Here is a 19,722-nt window from a genome sequence, read left to right on the forward strand (position 1 = left end):
AACTGCCTCCTTGGGATGGAAGGACATTTGGCTGCAGGGATCTTCACCCTGCAGCTTTGGATCTGCTTCACCCACAAGCAAACTCACCTCCCCAGAAGCGGGAGACTGCTGTCCTCAGCCAAACCCCACCTCAGCCTTGTCAAGAGTTTGTTCTCCCTGACAGCCTCTAATCACCAGCTAGCCAGTTTACCGAGGGAAAAATTTTATCCTTTCTGCTAGAATTCATTTTTATGACACCTACCGTAAGAGACTTAAAAAAATTAGGCATTAAAATGGTTTATAGAGGGTATTTTTATAATCCACTAAGCTGTTTTCCATTTCCACTGATATGACATCTCTCAGCTATAATTCATAAATGCCATCAGTTAACAGGCACAGAACCTTATCCTAAATTTCTCCTCTCATATGCTTTTCTCATTTAAACTTTCTGTTAAATCTTTGCTGTGCTGCTAAATCCAGAGAGATTTGGCCATAGCTGGGGGGGGAAAAAGTTTAAGTAGCTAATTAATGTCACTGGATTTGGGGCATCCTATCAAGAGAGAATATAGAGGAAGCATGTCCTCAATAAATATTTTGAACATTTAAATAAAGCTAATACCCCCACCTACACAGGAACCTCTAATAGCCTCAGAAAATAATTTTTTTATAGGCAATAAGTGGCTGTTTTCCCACTCAGGGATGATAAGGACATTGCCTCAGGTATACAGATTTCAGTGCCTCTGGCTGTCCCAACAGTAATTTTTGTTTTTGATTGCAACTCAGAAGGGAGCCCCTCTGGGAAGCACCTGCTTGTGCCAGGGTCCATCCAACCTGAAGACATCCTGGGAAAAAGCATTTATTTACAGCCCTCCCAGAACTCACTTCCTGCTTTGATAAAACAGCAGAAATACCTAGCAATAATTATAATTCTTATGGTAGTTAGACATATTCTGCTTTTCTCTGCCAAGCTCAGATTGGAAAGCTCCAGGTCTCACCACAATCACAGCTACTAAACCACAGCATGAAGAACAAAACAGAATATACATTCCTCCTTATTTGAAATGCCTTCATTGTATCTACACTGGGTCTGCTGGGAAATTTGAATTTGGGTGGAGTTTGAAATTTGGGGTATATTTAGTCATTTGATTATGGAAATTCCTACCTTGGAAAAGGCGAGCCTGAAAGAATGGAGATTTTTTTAAATTTCTTTAGCATGGGCATGAAGATATCTCCTTGACTCTCCCTAGGTTGAGGATGGCTCATGGTCCACTCAGACTCCTTAAATGCCTGATGAGTTTCCAGTCACAACCAGTTAAGCATTTTGGGTGGGACAGAAGTGCCCCCAAACTGCCTTCTCTACATGGAGAGGAGAGGAAGCATGGAAGACACAAGGAGACAACAAGCCAAGGCACTTGTCCCCTAGTGTTTTATCTAATGAAGTCCTAATCCTAGTGAGATGAGAGTTTTGGCTCAGATAAGCAGAGTTTCCATAGCCTTTAACCATTTTTTTTCCCCCAAAGAAGTTTCAAAAGAAAGAATACTCAGTGCAAAGTTATTGATAATCTTTGGCCTTAAAGATCAAAAAGGGAAATAAAAGGTACATTGCCTGGGCTGAATGGAAAAACTTCACTCACTGCAGTGCTGCCTGGTGCTGCACAAAAGTGAATTCAAGAGAAGCCATCCTCCCCTGTGCCAGGGTCAGTGCTAAACTCACCTCTTTCAATTTCCTCCCATTGGGAGATTAAATGCTTCTCTGTGGGCAGCAGAGAAGAAGCAGAGATGGTTGCCATCCTCCTCTCCCCAAGTGCCTTGTCCCTGTCCCTGTCCATCCCAGCCCTGCCCTGTCCCAGCCCTGCCAAGCTGCCCAGCTGGAGCTGCAGCCCAGAGCCACCTGTGGGGAGGAAGATGAGGACTGGGACAAGCAGGGGAGTCATGCTCGTGCTCTCATCCCTTGGGGAGTGGAGATGAATGAGCCCACACTGCCAATGTGAAGGACATTTCCCTGCTGTCATCAGGGCCAAGGGACAGCAGGTGGTGACAAATACGGACTGTGGCCACTGGTGTGGCCCCTTGGTGCTTCCACTTCGCTGCTCCATGACAGAGTCTGCCTGGGGGAAATCATTCCCAAGGATGCTGCATGCAGAGGTAGTCTCTGCTCACCCACTCAGAGCACCTGCGTGGCCTTTACCCATATGCTGCTGCCTGGCACTGCCAGGAGAACAGGAGTAGTTCCCCCACCATGTCTCAGACATCACAGGCTGCTGCTCACATGCCAGCAGACATGGGAGAGCTCTGGGTGTGCACCAGACAGCCATCCCCACTTGCCAAGGCTCTGTGGACCTACACAAAGAGGGATCAGATTCATTAGGAAGAGGAGGAATTATAAATATGAGCCTAAAAAAGAAAATGAGGCCAGTGTGGGTCTAAACAGAAATTCAGAGCTGTGTCCTCTCCTATGGGCAAGTGCTCACTCAGGTCTCCCCACACAGAAAGCACATCATTCCTTCTGAGCATCCAGATTTTCCAGCAGAATCAGAGGGAATCCAGGTATTCTCATGCTGCCTTTGGTGTGCCTCATTAACAACACTGTCCAGTCTCATTGGGAAAAAATCCCAAAAACAAACCCAAAAACTGGGCAACAGGATGGGGCAGTATCCCAAATCCCCTTAAAACAGAACTTCTCCCTAAAGCCACCCCTCAGAGGCAGTCTCACAACAAGAGGCACAGCCAGGTCACTTGAGGCTGGAAGTCAATCCCAAAAACAAACAACCCAAAAACTGGGCAACAGGATGGGACAGTATCCCAAATCCCCTTAAAATAGAACTTCTCCCTAAAGCCACCCCTCAGAGGCAGTCTCACAACAAGAGGCACAGCCAGGTCACTTGAGGCTGGAAGTCAAAGCCTCCCTCAACTTCAGGACATGTCTGAGAAGTGATTAGCCTTTCACTCTTTGCAGTAAAGCTGACACTGTCCAAAGCACCAGGCAGCAGTGCTCCCTTGGGAGCTCAGACTTTGTCCTTTCCTGTGCCTGCAGGAGCTGCAGAGCCCCACGGTGAGAGCGATGGGGTGTGGGACCAGAGGAGACATCTCTGCTGGGATGGGACTGGACTGCAACAAATGCTCATTTAAAGAACACCTTAGAGGCTGCCTCCATGCACTTGCCACAAGCCTTCAGCTCTCATTTATTGTCTGTGCCTGATTCTACCACTTGCCTAAAACTCAATACACCCTTTTCAGGATTTTTAATTTTTTTTAGCATTGATGTCTTAGTGTATCCCCTTGCATACTTTATTTTCCTCTCACTTCTTGAGGAAAGAAATTACACAAAGAAGGCATTAGAGCTCCTCAGCCATCTCATAACTCTGACAAAACAGAAAACAAGGTGCAAGACCAATGCCAAATAATTCCAAAATCTCACTCTGGGAGAGACAAGGATCTGGGGAAGGGGATCAGCTGCCACACAAAGTATCCCACAGCACTCTAACAAACCAAGGCAGAGAGGAGGAGCTGGAGGATCTGGGGAAGGGGATCAGTTGCCCATGAAGTATCCCACAGCACTCTAACAAACCAAGGCAGAGAGGAGGAGCTGAGTGCACCCTCCAGAACAGCACAGTCAGGCTGGGACCTGCCAGCACTGGCCCTTCCCCTTGTCACCCAAAGAGTAGCAGAGCCAGAAATAGCCAGAGATGGGGTTCATCCACGTGTGGGCAGGAGGAAAGGGGACCAGGGGAGTCTGGCTGCTGTTAGAACCTGTTCTGCAGCACCTCCACAGAACAGGAGAGCAGAAGTACATGCCTTCCATGAAGAAGAATAATTGAGCTGTAATTCTGGTTTTGGCTTGCTCGTTCATCCAAAAAAAAAAAAAAGAAGAGTGGTTTGAATAAAATAATAATCCTGTTAGAGCTATGCATGAAAGAGATGCACAGGGGCACTTAGCATCACTCAAAACACTCCATATCACAGCTAGGTACTGATGCTCTTTGAGGAATCAGCAAACACAAAAATGTCTTTAAAAATCTGATTTTTTGGATAACTAGAGGCCTAAGCTAACAATCAAGACCCCAAATATTTGTTTATTTGTTTAAACAAACATAAGGCTGAAACACTGCTATGACAGCTTAATAAACTCCTGACAAGAGGGAGATGCAACAGGTGGACAATAGAAAACACAACAGCCATGAGAGGGTCACAACCCAATCTTGACCATGAGGCTTGGCATGGCTGGAGGCACAGACTGGTGCAGAACAGCCAAGAGGAAATCCTGCTGCAAGGAAGGGAAAAATGAGCTAAAATCAGGGTGGAGCATAATGTTGCTGGGAAAAATCTGTAGGAAAGGTAAAGACAATGGCACCACAGGTCACAAACCCTGTGAGTTTCTTTGAATCAAGTGAACCTTTCTTAGAAAAGGCTTGATACACATTCCAGGGAATTTATAGTGTAGAACCTTATATGTGTGGCCCTGATTCTCCGTCACACTGAAAAGATGTTTAAATACCAAGCCAAAATTATGACAAACATTGTATTTTCTTAGAACAATTCCTTAGTGCAGATTAAGGGAAGAATGATTAAACCACATCAACCTGAACATGAAAGCTGAGAAAAATGTCTGCAGAGGGTCACAGCGCCCCATCACCTGGGCACCCTGCACATACAGCACATCAAATTGCTGACAGCAAATTCCCTTGAAGAACATTGTGATCCCAGGATTTTAAGCAGCCAGGAGATAGCAGCATCCCAAAACTCTAGTGTGCGCTGATAGCTGCTTCAAAGAATGGAATTAAATGGGTTTTCATCACATCACTGCTGTCTATAGGAAAGGAAGGTTGGGTTTGGAGTGCCCACATCAGGCCACTCGACATCTGCACAGACAACACCATGGCACCCTTGCCCAAAGGACCAGGGAAAATGCCCTTTGGCAGAGCTGCTTTGACTGCAGGTCTCTGGCTGCAGGGACTTGTTTGGGGCTCCAGGGTGGCCCCACAGCCCCCTGTGCAGCACCAGACTTTGGGGAAACAAATGGGTTGACATGGCAGAGGAAGCAGCTCTGTGCTGAAGCAGCACAAAATCCAGGCCAGGCAGCAGCAGGTGCTGCCTGTGGGTGGGATATTGTGCATGGCAGACTCAGCCTGTCTGGAGCTCCAGAGAGGGTTCCATGCAAGGGGGCTGGAGCAGCCTCTTCACCTTCTCTACATGAGTATTTCAGGCAAAATACTCTATTCCCATGGAGAAAGAAGCAAAGGAGAAGTAGGAGAGAAGCATCTCCAATGGAATTTTTCAGAGCAGGAATTCTCCAACTTCTCAAAGCAAAGAGTGCTCTGCTGCTGAACACCCTTCTCCCTTCTTCCTGAAGCTGGGAAAAAGAAATCTTAGTGAGGAAGTGAGCAAGGAGAGTTCTTCCCAAAAATGGACTCATCACTGGGTTCCAGGTGCCAACTCTTAAAGGAAATTCTTTCAGTCTCACACGGCGTCTTTAAGAAATGATAGATTGCACTGGCTCAGAAGAAACTCTCTGCTCCCTGATAATAAATGAGTTGTTAGCAGAAGTAGCAGGCTCCCGGATCCATTTGTGATCCAAAGGGCTCACAGATGCTTCCCATTTCTGCAATGCCAAAACCACAGAACAGCAGACAGTGAGGGATGGGAAGGAGCCTCCTGCGCCTGCCTGCCTGCCTGCTGCTCTCCAGTGGCTAAAGGGAGACTGTCAAGTGCAAGTCCCCTTTGATGGAGCCTTTTTTTTATGTAAACCTGCTGTTGTTGAAAGTGAAGAATTTGCTGTATTGCCTGCAGGCAAGGATAGCTAGGGGAAAAACCTCATCCCTGTGTGCTGCACCTCTGCAGCACCTCGTGTGCTCTGGACATGAATCATCCTATGGCACAGGCACCCCTTGTCCTACAGCCACACACCTCATCCCGCTGCACAGCTGAGACAACACACCTTGGATGAGAAACACACCTTGGATGAGACAAACACACCTTGGATGAGACAAACACCTTTTCCAAAGGCTGCCATGGTCCCACCACAGGATGCTGCTGTACCTGAATCTCTTGGCCCAAATTCCCTCCATCCCCAGCCTGCTCTAGATTTCCAGGACTCCACAGTCCTGGGGATGACTTTTTTCTCTCTCTCTGTTTGTTTTTAAAGTTGTTCTGATCGACTTGCTAGTTTGGATTCACACTTTTACTTTCTGTCCCGAGACAGGCTTGAAGCAGGAAACCTGAATGCACATTGCTCTGCAGCTCCTCTGAGATTGCTGCCAAATGGCAATTAGAACTCATGACAGATTGGGATGGGATTCAGAATTCCCAAGATTTTCGGGTGTGTGTTGATCTAGAGCTTGGGGTCTGATTTGTCTCAGCTGCTATAGGATGCCACTGTAGAAATTACTGGGTTTTTTTGTTTGTTTGTTTGTTTTTTGTTTGTTTGTTTGTTTGTTTGTTTGTGTGGTTTTTTTTTGGTTTTTTTTTGTTTTTTTTTTTTTTTAATGAGCCAAGCAATGGGGTTTTTTCCTTTCCCACAAGATTGTTAGTTCCAGTGCTACATAAGGCTTAACTGTGGTCTTCCCATTTGAGCTAGTGGTGATACCAGCCCCATGGTTCCCCCAGAGCCCAGTCCTAGGGACTGGCACTATCAGCCAGGAGTGTATCAGTGGGAAGAGGGAGAAAGAGATCTGCATAAAGACTGCAAAAGCAAACCCAGGCATGGCTGTCAGAGCACTGCAAACACTTCTGCCAGCAGCAAGCCACAAAAAGTGAGAAACAGAAGAGGCCAAGAGGATAAAAGCACAGAAGAGGCCAAGAGGATAAAAGCACAGAAGAGGCCAAGAGGATAAAAGCACAGAAGAGGCCAAGAGGATAAAAGCACCTCACAGGACAATGCCAGGCCCCTGCCCTTGGGGGGCCACTGCAGTGCAGTACCAAAATCCAGAAGGGGAACCTGAACAGAGCAGTTTCTGTGCCATGAACATATGTTTTCTTCACTTCTCAGCAATACATCAGAATAGCACAACTGCGAAGAGCCTGTTTGCAATGTGATGCCTGATTTTATCAAAGCCTTTACAGGCCGCTTGCAGGGAGAGCAGCAAAGTGTTTGATTCTGCTGAGATGTCACCTTCAGCAGAGTATTGAGGAATTAGCAGAAGAGCATAATGCAGCTGCAGACGCTTTGGGATAGGATTCATCTCACCTGCCTCCCAAAGTCTCATGCTAAACTAAGCCAAGATCAACATAATTCTGTTGCTTTACCTGGTACCTCACAGAGGAAGGAAAAGTTCAACCAGGGGACATGTGGGCACATGGAGGACTTGAGAGCAAGCTTTGATGGGCTAAATATTCTCAAACAAAGAAGAGAAGTTTGAGAATGGCCACTGAGAGCTGCTGCCTGAGGTGCTGAGTGTTGGTACTTCTAATGCAGTGTGACTGCTAGGCCCCACTAAAACTGTGATGATGCTTGAATGGGAGTTTCCTCTTCCACAGAACAAGCCTGTACCCCAAAGCAGTGCTTGTTTCTCCAGAACAAGAAATGGTATGGGCTTTCTGGGGAAGGGCTCATCTCTGAAGGTGTGTGGTTGCTCTGGAGCTAGGGATGGAAATGCAGGAGCTGTCTCATGTCCCACCTGGGGGCTGCACAGTGAATTCTCTGCCCTCCAAGCATCAGCACAAAGACATGGGCATGTCTGGGAACACAAAGAGCTGATTTTCCAGGCTGTGTGTGGCTGTGGATGGGTGACCTCCTGCAGGCCCTGGGACTGCTCGGGGCTCTGTGGGTTCAGGAGAGGTGCTGGAATCTGCTCCCCCTGAGGTCTCTGTGAGTCTGGCACACGAGGCTGCTAAGGTGGAGGATGTTATAGTATAGATGAGTCAATGTTAGGAATCTGCCTGACTTCATCCACACATTTCTTGCAGGTTCCCAAACAAATGATGACTCTTAATGCCAGCCAGGGCTAATCCAGGTCCCAGACTCCTGGGACCTGAGGAGATCTGTTCCCTGACTGTGGAGAGGGTCCAGTTCCCTCACAGAGGCTCCACTCTCCCCACAGCCTCTGCCTTTGCTGTCCCAAGTGGACAGGAGCACAGGGACACCCAGACTGCCATCCCCACACCTTGAAGCTGCAGACAGTGGCTTTTGGCACAGCCAAAATGAGCTGAGCAGGAGATCCCAGAATGAAGACAGGCTGGAAGACTGAATTAATTCTGATTAAATCCATGAAATGCACTCAGATCTGCCTTTTCTGGGGATGGGCTGAGGACAGCTGCTGTGCCTGCCTGTTTTTCTGGGACAGTGAGCTGGGAGCAGCACTGCTGCTGGGGCTGCACTGCTCCCTGCCTCCTCGTCACCTGCAACAGCCCCCTCTCCTCACCCCTTCCCCCACTGCGGCTGTGTGTGGTTTGGCTTTCTATTACTTCCTTTGGTAGTTCATTAAAGACATTAATCACCTTCTGCACAAAGACATTTCTCCTGAACTCCCTGCAGGCCAGGCCTCTTTCTCTGCTGGCTGCTCAGCCCTTGCAGGCACAGTGCTGGAGGCTCAGACCTGCTCCCATTCGCCTGCTGACCTGGGTCCCTGCTAGGCACCAAGGGTGGTCACCCCAAGCCTCCCCTGCCATGCTTGCTGTGACAAGAGCCTCCTTTCCAGCTCACCTTCTCCCCACTGTGGTCTACATCCCAGTATTTGTCTCCCTTTTCCCTGGCCAAACTCTCCCAATGACTATCATACCTCACCTGCAGGAAGGCAGAGAACAGGAGGATCCTGAGCTGTGGTGCTGACCAAATAGGAGACACCATTAGCTCCAGTTCAGGTTTGAGCAGAAGGAGGCACAGCCCTCAGAAAGAAAAAAACCTCCCCTTGCTTAGCTAAGGGCCAAAAAGAGAGAAAAGGGAGAACTCCACTTATTGCATGTCCACAGCCCCTCCAGAGCTGCTGCCTTGTCCCTTTCCCATGTCATGTCTCCTACTCCAGGGTTTCTTCACCCTCTGTCCCAGGGTGCTCTCTCTTGGACTTTGCTTGCCTGTGCTTTCCTCACAAGCTCCCAGGCATGCTGGTAATTTTTTCTGCTGTTTACCTGCCAGAATAGCAGTACTGTTCTCCCTCTGTGGGATGGCACTGACTGGGATGTGGGTGCTGTGTGGAAGGAAAGCCAACAAGGCTCGGGGCACTCAGAGGATATTGGCAGCCCAGCAGGGGAAAAACCACATCTGAATCTGAGTAATCACTGATGTCTTTTGCTTGTTGAAGCTCATTGCTAGCAAAGATCAAAGCAAAGTGTTTGGGAGGGCGGGGAGGTGAGGAATAGCCCTTGATTTCATGTGAGATTCTTCCACATTCTGCATCCAGATTACTTACAGAGGTTTCTGTATCTCTCCTCTGACCCTCCAGCCCTCAACCTTTCATCTCCCTCCCACTTCATCTCCATTAGCACAGTGGCAGGATCTCACTTGCAAAATCAAAGCCGAGACTCCTATAGCATATAGAGAAATGCAGACACATATGCCACATCCACACGAGAATCCTGCCATCAGTACAACTCAATCTTAGACATCAGTTGTTTTCTTTTGCACTCCTCCACTCTGTCAAAAACAAATAAAATCAAGAAACGAAAAGACCCTCTTAAAGAAGCCAAGATATGGCAATCTTTAGCTGTCACTCACTTCTTCACTGCCTCTCACTGCTGCTTCCTCAAGGGGTCACTCAGTCTGGCGAAGCATAAGCACAATCTGAATTGCAACCCTGGGTGAGGATTGGCAGCGTTTGGCTTGCAGGCAACAGGGAAAATAACTGATCTACATGAAAAAACGAATCAACATTTCAGGAGGTCTTTGTCTTTTTGTGTTGTTTTTTTTTTTTTTTTTGGGGGGGGTTTTTTTTTGTTTTTTTTTTTTTTTTTTTTAAGAATGCCCCAGAGGGGATAAGTGGGTGGCTGCTAAAAGGGCAGTGTGAGAAAATCAGCTGGAGGCTCGTTAATGTTTAAGCTAATGAGCCAACACTTCAGCAGGTGAACAGGGAGCAGTTTCTGCTGGATACCACACTCTTATTGCCCCAGTAATTCACTACTATTTTGAAATATTTTTTTTCTGGAAGGATGGTGGATTGCAAATGGCTTGGTTTGGACCCCCTTCTGCACCTTGTCTAACTCCCGACTTCCTTGGGAGTCACCAAGTCACCAAAGGATTTCACATGGAACTCTTCACTGGGAAAAACAGTGCCCTGTTTCATTTCTTTGCAAGTAAAGTAAGAGAAATAAAACCTCTCTTTAAAGGAATGCAGTTGAAATAAATGCATCTTTGTCTTCAGACTTGTGTTAATACTGCACCCCTGAGAATTTGGATCTGCAGAATATTAAAGTCTCCCTGACTTATTGCTTCTTTAAGGAGCATGTTGGTTTTGTGTTTGCTCTGAGCTCCACATGTTACTGAAGCTAACTGGGACCTTTTCCATTTCTGGTAGCAGAGAGCTGCTGCCTTTGGGGCCCTAACCCTGTTAAAGGAAATGTAAATGTATATATCTAAAATTCCCACCAGTTTTGGAAATGAACAGCACACTTCCCCACGCTGCAATCCTTGCAGTCACATGAAGATTTCCACTCTCACCTTGCTAATAATGCCAAAAAATAAAGCCTGTTTCTGGCCTAGTAGAATCCCTATCACATGAAAAGGCTTTATTTTTAGAGAAGAAAAGATAAGCTGTGAGTGGAAGCTGTGACTGTCACACAATGGACAGGTCTGGCCTATGCTGCTCATGTTTCTCAAATCCCTCCTCTGCCTACTGCAGAGCCCAGATTCTACTTCTTCACTCCCTTTTCTGCTTGTCACCAGTGCTGGGATCCTTTCCAGATGAGCAGATAGATTTGCAGGTGTGAAATTCCCCTTATTCCTCCCTCTGATTTTCCTTATGGCGTCATATCTGCCTTTCTCCCCAGGCAACTCTCCCACCACCCAGGATAAAAAAAAATAAACACACAAAAAATAGTCATGCAAAGAAGAAGTGCTCCCATGGCCTTTGAAGAAATGGACACACCAGACTGGGGGACACTTTTCCAGATGTGTGGTGCCAGCATCTCACAGCGCTGCTTCTGCCAAGAGACAAGGGGAGCCCCACCAGGAATTGGTCCACATTTAACCAAACCCCTCCATGCCCAGATCCCTGGAGGCAGACAGACAACCTGCCCTGTCCTGGCAGCCATAACTGGGGGAATGGCTCAGCAATCATCTTCTGAATGCTTTTCCTTCTTGGGGAAATCTTATGGGACGAGCTCCTGCCTTCTTCAGTGGTGACTGTGACCGCTGAGCACCCAGCGCCCGCCCCGGGGGTCACACAGGGGCTGGTGTCACCTCCAGGACCTGCTCCCTCCTGTTTGGCAGGATTTCACCCATCAGCACACTCCAAGCTGCTGGCATCTCACTGAACAAACACACACTTACTAGAAAGCTACAGCCTATCCCTGCCCAAAACTGAGCAACCTTAACCTGAGGTTGATCTAATGAGAATTGATGCTCCGTGATTCATCTGTCTGCATCACATCTTTTCCTGTTACATAATCCAAGGAGATGTATCTCCTTGTAGTACCTGTGTTGTATTAATCAGACTGCATCTGATCATTAAATTCATGTTTCTGTTGGCTTAACTTACATTAAATAGTCATAGCAAGCATCCTGAGCTCTGCAGGGCAAAAAAAAAAAAAAATCCCAGAGCACTTACATGAGATTTCTGACACTGTGGAAATAAAAACAAGTTTAGCAACACCACAACTATTACAGGGCTGGGCTTATTTGAACTGTGGAAACTTAATTATAAAAATTGCATTCTAACTGATTACTGCTGGGATAATTACAGCAACACCTTTACAAGAAATGGTGACCATCATATGTTTGTCAACAAAGAAGCTTCCTTTAAATTCAACAACCAATAATTGTTTCATTAAACCAAATTTAGTTCCTCATTTGAGAACATCCAAATGCTTGCCTATTCCTTCCTATCTCTGAGAGGTAATTTAGGAGATAAAAAGCAATTTCTATAAATACTCTATCTATATATGTAAGTATCCAAGGAAAAGAAGAAAAAGAAAGACTTCATTTCATAGCTGATCTGGATGTAAGCTTGCTGCTATTGATAAGAACATAAGCACAGAGTGAGTGATCACTACAAATCCCTCTCTAATTGGTGCTTGGAGGCCTTAATAAAATATGAACAGAATCCACACTACATGTTCATTTTCTAATTTGCAGAACAGATTCAACTATTGATATTCTAGCAGCACCCACAGCATAAACTCAGTATGAGGACCCCACAGTATCTGTACATTCAGAGAAGGAGAGGGATAAATAATTTATTGTTTTTCAGCCTCTTTACAAGTTTTCTTGCAGCTGCAGAATCCTGTTGCTATCCTGTGCAGAACCCTGTGTTTCAGGTGTGCAGCTCCTGAGTGCCCCTTGCCAGCAGCCCACCGCCCAAGCACACAAAATCTGGTGGCTGCCTCAGTAAAGCTGCAGGGCTCAGTGACAAACAGGGGTTATTTTAGTCACTGGTCATCCCTGCAAAGCAGCCTGAGTTTTGCAGGGGCAGATTTACCAAGATGGTGACTCACCTGGTGTGGCAGCTGCTGACCCAGGGCAGGCTGCTGCTGAGCCATCCTCTTCTCAGGACAGCCAGAGCAGCCTCCACGCCTGCCTGGTGCTGCCAGGCTCACCTGGGGACCTCAGCCAAAGGCTGAAAGCAGGAATCTCTGCACCACAAATTAAATAAAGCTGTGGAGCTGTGACTGAAACAACTCATACTCCCTGAGGAGCTGGGCTCTGCACAGGACAGGATGCGCATTGCACTGTGCACAGTTGGAGGCTGAGATGAAGAATAGGAGAAAACTATTCCCAGCACAGGCTGACTCAAGAAAGAAACCTCTCATTCCTTTGCTGTCAACAGCACACAGTGCTCCCATCCACCGTGGACCTTCCAGGGACAGGAATTTGCAGATCTCTCTTAAGCTGCAAAGCTCCCGTGCCTTCGTGTCTGGCACAGGGCATCCCCCTTCCCACCCCTCTCCATTCTGACCTGCAGCATCAACTCTCCTGTGCTGAGAGCAGTCATACATGGCAAAAACCAGCATGGTAGGGTTTGCTAGACACTGTGTGGAGGGCATAAAGCTCTTTTCCAAACATGGATGGAGACAGAACCTCTAAACATGTCTTTAAACCTGACCAGAAGGGTTTTTGCTCTGCTATGTCACCGGGTAAACATTTCAGCTACACCACACCATCATTTTACCCTTTATAGTCACCTGGCACTGCTGTGTAATTCTGCTGAAGGAAGGACTCTCAATTCACCCTCCTTGCCTAAACAATTTCCTTGGCCTTTGAAGAAACAGCACAAAATAATAAAGCCTCCTAACCTTTATTTAAGAACCCTTAGAGTAGCAGGTGTGCACTTCCATATGGGTAAGCCCCATCAGGCACCCAGCTGCAACCACAGAGCGTGTTCATTACCAGCTATTCTGTGGGATGGAATGAATTCAGGAAGATATTTCAGTTATTGAAATGTGCCCGTGCCTCAGTGATGCAACAGCATTAGCATCAACCCCGCACATGAAACAGGAAGTCACCACACATATCCACAACCTCTTCTTGCTTTCTTAATGATTATGGTTTGCCTAAAATCATCATCTCCTGATGTGCTGCACACAGTGACCTCAGGGCCCACACTGAGTTTTTCACAATCACTGTGTAATGATAAAAAGTCCACATCTAAACCACCAGAAATGCGAAAGTTATTGCTGGGCTGTCACAGTGACAGCCCAGCTCTGCAGCAGCCTCTGGGCATTCTCCAGATTTCCCCTCGGATGGGTGTCATTGTCACCAATTCGGTGGGTCATTAACGGCGCTGTCACCTGGGCAGGAGCTGTGGTGTCACTTCTCCCACTGTCACACCACAGCTTGCTCATCCTCACCGTGGAAGCAGCTCCGTGTCAGGCAGAGGTGAGCAGTGCCACGGCTGATGCCGAGGTACATTTTGCACACCATTTCCTCAGCCAGGCTGCTGTCACTGTGCTGCACTTCATCACCACCCCACAGGCCGCCCAACAAGGGTTTTGCTTCTGCTGTCAGCACTGATTCTTAATACCTGCTCTGTATTTTGAATGATGCTGCTTCAGACACTTGCCATAAGGACTACATTTAGCACACGAGGCTGGATCCCAGCACGGAGCAGGATTTGCAGTGGAGCTGGGACCTTGCTCCGGTGTCCTGTTGGAGACCCACACAGGTGAGGCATCAGGTTCATGGGGCCCAAACACCCTTGACTTAACTGTCGTGGAAGCAGGCAATGCCAATGGCAAGGAAATGCTGTGTTCTCCATCTCCATGGGAACGAAACCTGGTACTTTTAACTGGTAGCACGGCCAGTCTTTCCTCAGAAGATAAAGACCACTGTGTGGGCAGGGTTTTTATTCTCTCTAAATAAACAGATCTTTCTGCTGATATCTACTCTTGGCAGCCAGGCAAGGAATTAGCTGGAATATGAAGAATGAGCTAATTCTGGACAAAAGTTTCGCTTCAGCTCCAGAGTACTAAAATCAGGTCTCCTAATGGCCTGTTTTCTTTAGGTTGGGGGATTTTTTTCACCCCTAGGGTACATGGAATGACACCTTCTTTTGTGCTTACAAAACAAATGCTGCCTTCCATAGTCTGGAGGAACTTAGGAAGTTTTTAATTATAAGAAAAGCAAAACGAGGACAAGTGAAGTTGGACTGTGCAGAGTGCTCTGCTGGTCTGATCTAGGACAATGTGCCCTACATAGAGCTCAAATATAACATCCTTTGGGAGGCTGCCTTGCTTCCATTCAGCTTTTGTGAGACCACCCCTGCTGCCCCCGCAGCACTAATGACAGATTCCTGAAGCATAACTGGTGTCATGGTCTTGCCATCAAAGCTGTAAACAAAACCATTAGTGGCAGGCATGGAGAGGGAGGGAAAGCCATGTGCAGATGGAGAATGTATCTGAGTGGTATTCTTGCAGTTTCTGCTTTCTTCCCGCTATCAGCTCTGAAATAGCTCATCCCCAGCCACAGTCAGCAACTCTACCCCAGGTGGGTGACGTTTTCCCTTGATAGATACAAGGTCTGGCTTTTTTCTTCTATTTGTCTGGCTTTCCTGCCAAGAAAGTGCCAGTGGATAGAGCTGAAATAGTTGCTCTTCCTTGATGGAAACCTTGTAGTTGGCAAATAGAGGGATATTAAAGAAAATAGAAAGTCTTTAGATATGCTATTAGATACTGCAAAGAAAGTGTGGCCAAATTGTTACTTCTCTCTCCTATACCGTACTGGGCAGGAAATTCCTGAAATCTTGTATTTGCAAACCCTCCAAGAGAAAATATCACAACGTTTTTTTTTTTTCTTCAAAAAGCCTCATTAATTTTCCTGCTGGCTCTTTCTTCCAGGGGATCCCTTCTGTGCATTTCTGAGCAGAGAGAACAGTTTGTGTTCACCTCTATCCCACACAGCTAAACTGCAGGGTGGATGTTTCAGTGACTCAAGAGGACACTACAGATGCCAGCCAACAAAAATCCAACAGGCTCAATGAAGGGAAGGCTTCCTCCAGCCTCTCCTGACAGCCCCCAAACACACACACAGGTTCAGAGAGTGTCAGCAGCAGTGTCTGACACCAGGTCAAACCAAAGAATTCTTTGTGCATCCCGGGCTGCCAGTGTGAGCCCCTCGCCCACAGCACGGCACCCTGTGCTCCAGGGAAAGCACAGGCTGCCACAGCAACCACAGGGCTGTGTTATGGGTTTAGTTTTCATTTGGTTTCCTCCTCCTGGTCTTGTTTCTTGCTGCTAACCCTGGCTTTGCCTAGCAAGCCAGGTTCTTTTTCCCAATAATGTCTAATGAGAACAGTACAGGCAATGTGCTGTGCTTTAGCAGGGTGCAGATACACCCTGAGATCAATTCTGTGGGGCAAACTCATTCTTTAATATCTGTTTTTAGAGCCAATGAATTAATTTCTTGAAACTAGAACTCTCTTACCTCTCTGTCATTATTAGGCATGCCCTTATTGTGGATTTAGACTCCACTTGCACCAAGCTGCTGGTGTCTGCTAGGTCTTTCTTAAATTACAAGGACAGATGGTTAAACTGGGGCTGAGGAAGAAGCTGTTCACACTAAACAGAGACTTCTGTGCACTCTGTGGGTGGAAAGGGGTGTCTTTGTTGTGCATCACAGCTATGGGAAATATGGGGATGAAACCTCAATGTAATGATTTGGGCAGAGGTTAGACAAACAAGAAGAAATAAAGAAATGAAATGCTGCGGGGTTTACACCACTTTGGATGCAATGGAAGGGGAAACAAGACATGCTGGATAACTGCAGCACTACCTCACCCCTATTCCTTAGCACAAACCAAAATGACCCAGAAACACTTTGTATGTTTGGGGTTTTCTTGCTGGGACCCTAAAGGTGAGCTGCAAGATGTCCCATGTATCAGACAGCAAACAAACCCAAGTCAGGAATAAAGAAGCCAAAGTAAGGCAGAGCACAGTGAATTCTGTTACTTACAGGTGTATGTCATTTCAAAGCTGTCACTGATGTTCACAATGTCGATCTGGGGAAGGAGCTTAGGGGGTTCTGTGAGCTGAGATAACGCAAACCTAAAAGCCGCATGTTCCTGGGACTGTTGATTAGGAAACAACCCCCCTGGGGAGAAAAACAGAACAATAAGAAGAAAGCTCTTAAGAATATTCATATTAGAAACATCATCAGTCCAAAATATTCCTGAGAGCAGAGCCTACAGCTCTGCAGCCCAGGGAGTGCCTCCAAACTCAGAAATCCTCCAGAACACAAGTGCCAAGGGTTCCGTGCCCACTGCGGACAGGTTGGGAGCAGAAAACCTTCCCAGCATGTCTGTTATGTAACCCTGGATCACACACAGGAGTCCTGATGCATCCCCAGGCCAGGCAGCTGCAGGACAGGGGTAATGCATGGGGTGAGCTCCATCTCCTCACCGCCATAACTTCAAGCACGAGGAATGGGAATTCTGTCAATATCACCTCAGTACAGGAAGAACGAGATTCTTCCCTCCTCCCCTAGCTTGGAACGAGGCTCAGTTTAAGCCCTGCTGACTGGGAGGAGAGCTTTGCCACAGGATAAGGGTCCCCTCACACTGTGGGACTCGGGGGTACAGGACAGCCTGGCTGAGCCTGGCCCAGCAGGGGACAGTGCTGTGACAGCCAGAATGACACGGGACTGTGACCAAACAGCTGCTGCTGCTGGAGGTGTGTTGCACAGAAAACCCCTGAATTTAACAGGTGACAGTGGACAAACTCAAACTGGGCAGGAAACTTAAAGCTTGACTCTCAAAGGAATCAATCTATACAGAAGTGCAGATAAGCCGAGAACCACAGAATGACACAAACAGGGCAGGAACAGGGACCGGGCTGGACCTAAGCTCAGAGCCTCCCTTTCCCCATGGATCTGGAACAAAGTGCAGCGATAACCCAGCCCTAGGAAAAGTTTCCTGCTGCTCCCCCAGCAGGAACCTTGGCTTGCAGCAGATCCCTTCACAGCCTCCAGAAAGATGCTATTAAATTCAGCTTGTCTGTAATCTATATGCATTTAAAGAAAGCGCTGCTATTGGCATTTCAGGAGGAGGGAAACAAAGCACTTAGCAACAAGGGTGAATTAAAATAAAGCTGCAGAAAGTATCAATGCCCAAGACGACTTGAGGAAGAAACAAATAGGCAAGGACCTGCCATCAACGTCACTTTGCACATCTTTAGTAGAGGGGGCATCTCCTTGTGTGAAAAGGGCTATTTGCGCACCAATATCCCCCCACCTCCCCCGTTCCTCCCACCCCACAGCCTAATCACGGATATCGGAGGAATCAGATGCTCCTAGCCAAGTTGCATTTGTTGAAAGGCAAAAAAATCTGGGATCTTGCACAAATTTGGGGTAAAGGGGAGACGGGAAGGGAGGGAGACAAGGATGCAGCATCAACAGCAATAAAAGCACTGATTGTGCAGCTGGACTCAGGCAGGAGTTGCCTGAACTTGGTGGATCAGCAATTGATTGGCATTGTAAAGAGAAGGGAGGCGGGAAAGAAAACCGGCATGCAAGGGAAGGGAATCTGGGGCCAGGTTACACACGATCACCAATAAAGATCAACGGGAGAGTAATGATAAACGCGGGGAAGGAGGGAGAGGAGCACTGAGAAGTTATGGGAAGGGAGGATGGAATCAAACAGGCACTGCTGCTGTGCAGGGGAAGCAAGTGGAATGAAATGGAAAGAGACTTCAATGCAAGACCTTCTTCCAATAGCTTTGCCCTTATTCTTTAGCAATAACAACAAGAGAGCGTCTGTTTGTTACCTCCCGTCCCAGTTACCTACAGATGAGAGCATCCTCACCAAAATGTATCATGCAACCGCCGATTTTGCAAATGCAGCAACACACAATGGCAGCCCAGGCATTTCTCAGGGCAAGAAACAGATATTTTTTTTCATCCTTCCTCCATTTCGGAGGCACTTTTCTCCCTCTGTGTTGGTGTGTGTGTGTGTGTATGTGCAGGTATTTATTCCCAATCTACCCCTCCCCCAAAGCCAATTTGATCCATCTCTGCTCCGGCAAAGCTGGTACCAATGCACACATCCAGCCCTCGCAGTTCAGCCCCTGGCTCTCTCACACACATACACACACATTGTGCTTTTCCAACCACACGACCCGGTCAGTTTTCCCCCACCACCCCCTCTCCATCCCTACCCACTCGCCAGGGACCATCATCCCCAGCCCCGCACTCACCTATCTGGATATTGTTGGGGAAATTGGCCCCTAACACCGCCCCTAGGAAACTGGTGCAGAAGAAGGCAAAAATGTGCTGCATATTCCCTTTTGCATTGGCGAAAAAGAAGCCCAGTTCCAAGCATAGATTTGATTTTTCCCCCGCTCTGCTCTCTTTAGCTGCCTCTCTCGCCTCCCCTCCGCTGCGCCTTCGGGATGCGCGTCTCCCCCGCTCCGGATCCAGCGCTGAGACTGCCGCTGAGCAGCGCCTGGCAGCAGGATTAACTGAGCCCCGAGAGGAAGAAAGAGAGCCCGCTCCTCATCCACATCCCTCCCCCGCCACACACAACGCACACGCACACGCACACGCCAGGCGCTTCCACCCAGCTCCTGCCCCTGCTCCCAGCTGCAGCTCCGCAGCTGGAACCGCATCCCCCCGAGCCCGCTCTGCCCCCGGGGCTCCTGCCTCGGGTCTCTAAGGGCAATCCCTACCTGCCCCTAAATCCCAGCTTTCCCCCTCAACTTCTCTTGGCAGGAGCTCAAAGGAACCTGTGAATCAGTAGGTGGCAAACTCCTCTAGAGAAAGAGCTGAGACTCTTCTGCCTGGGATCCATCGCTTCCCAACCTGGGCTCGCACCCCTGGCTCCAGGAGTTGAACCGATCACTCTCCCGAACATGGCTCATTAGGATAACAAAGAGGGTCCTGCAAATGTGCCTCGGAAGGAGGGATTTTAGAGAGATCCTGAAGGATTAAAAAAGCAAACCCCCCCATCACCTTTCTCATTGATTTTTCCTGCCCGCTCTTAATGGATGAGGCTTTTCACCACTGCACTTGATGTGGAAGAATCTGAACTCACCAGCACCATCAGAAAGGGCAGGCTTCTGCAATTAGGGGGCTATCATAGCCTGGACCATTTCAGAAGATGTTTCATGGCAGTTCTAGCAAGGCTGGAGCTTATTTGACCATGGGCAGATTTGCTCAAAAACAAAAAGAGA

General features: G+C 47.7%; 1 protein-coding gene across 4 annotated transcripts in view; it reads right to left on the minus strand.

Moving 5' to 3' along the window:
• GRIA1 (glutamate ionotropic receptor AMPA type subunit 1) overlaps window positions 1-18,992 on the minus strand; it is a 118,564-nt gene extending 99,572 nt beyond the window's left edge. For 3 of the 4 annotated variants that reach the window (XM_041397530.1, XM_041397532.1, XM_041397531.1), the window contains exons 1-2: window positions 18,748-18,992; window positions 16,511-16,648 (exon numbers count right to left, since the gene is read on the minus strand). In XM_041397530.1, coding sequence (XP_041253464.1) covers window positions 16,511-16,648; window positions 18,748-18,829 — 220 coding nt within the window. In that variant the 5' untranslated portion in view covers window positions 18,830-18,992. The remainder of the gene's footprint in view (window positions 1-16,510; window positions 16,649-18,747) is intronic. The other variant, XM_041397533.1, reaches the window with a different exon arrangement.
• Window positions 18,993-19,722: the final 730 nt, after the last annotated feature.

Source organism: Onychostruthus taczanowskii, unplaced genomic scaffold (assembly GCF_017590055.1).
Source record: "Onychostruthus taczanowskii isolate IOZ18803 unplaced genomic scaffold, ASM1759005v1 scaffold14, whole genome shotgun sequence".
Classification (NCBI taxonomy): domain Eukaryota; kingdom Metazoa; phylum Chordata; class Aves; order Passeriformes; family Passeridae; genus Onychostruthus; species Onychostruthus taczanowskii.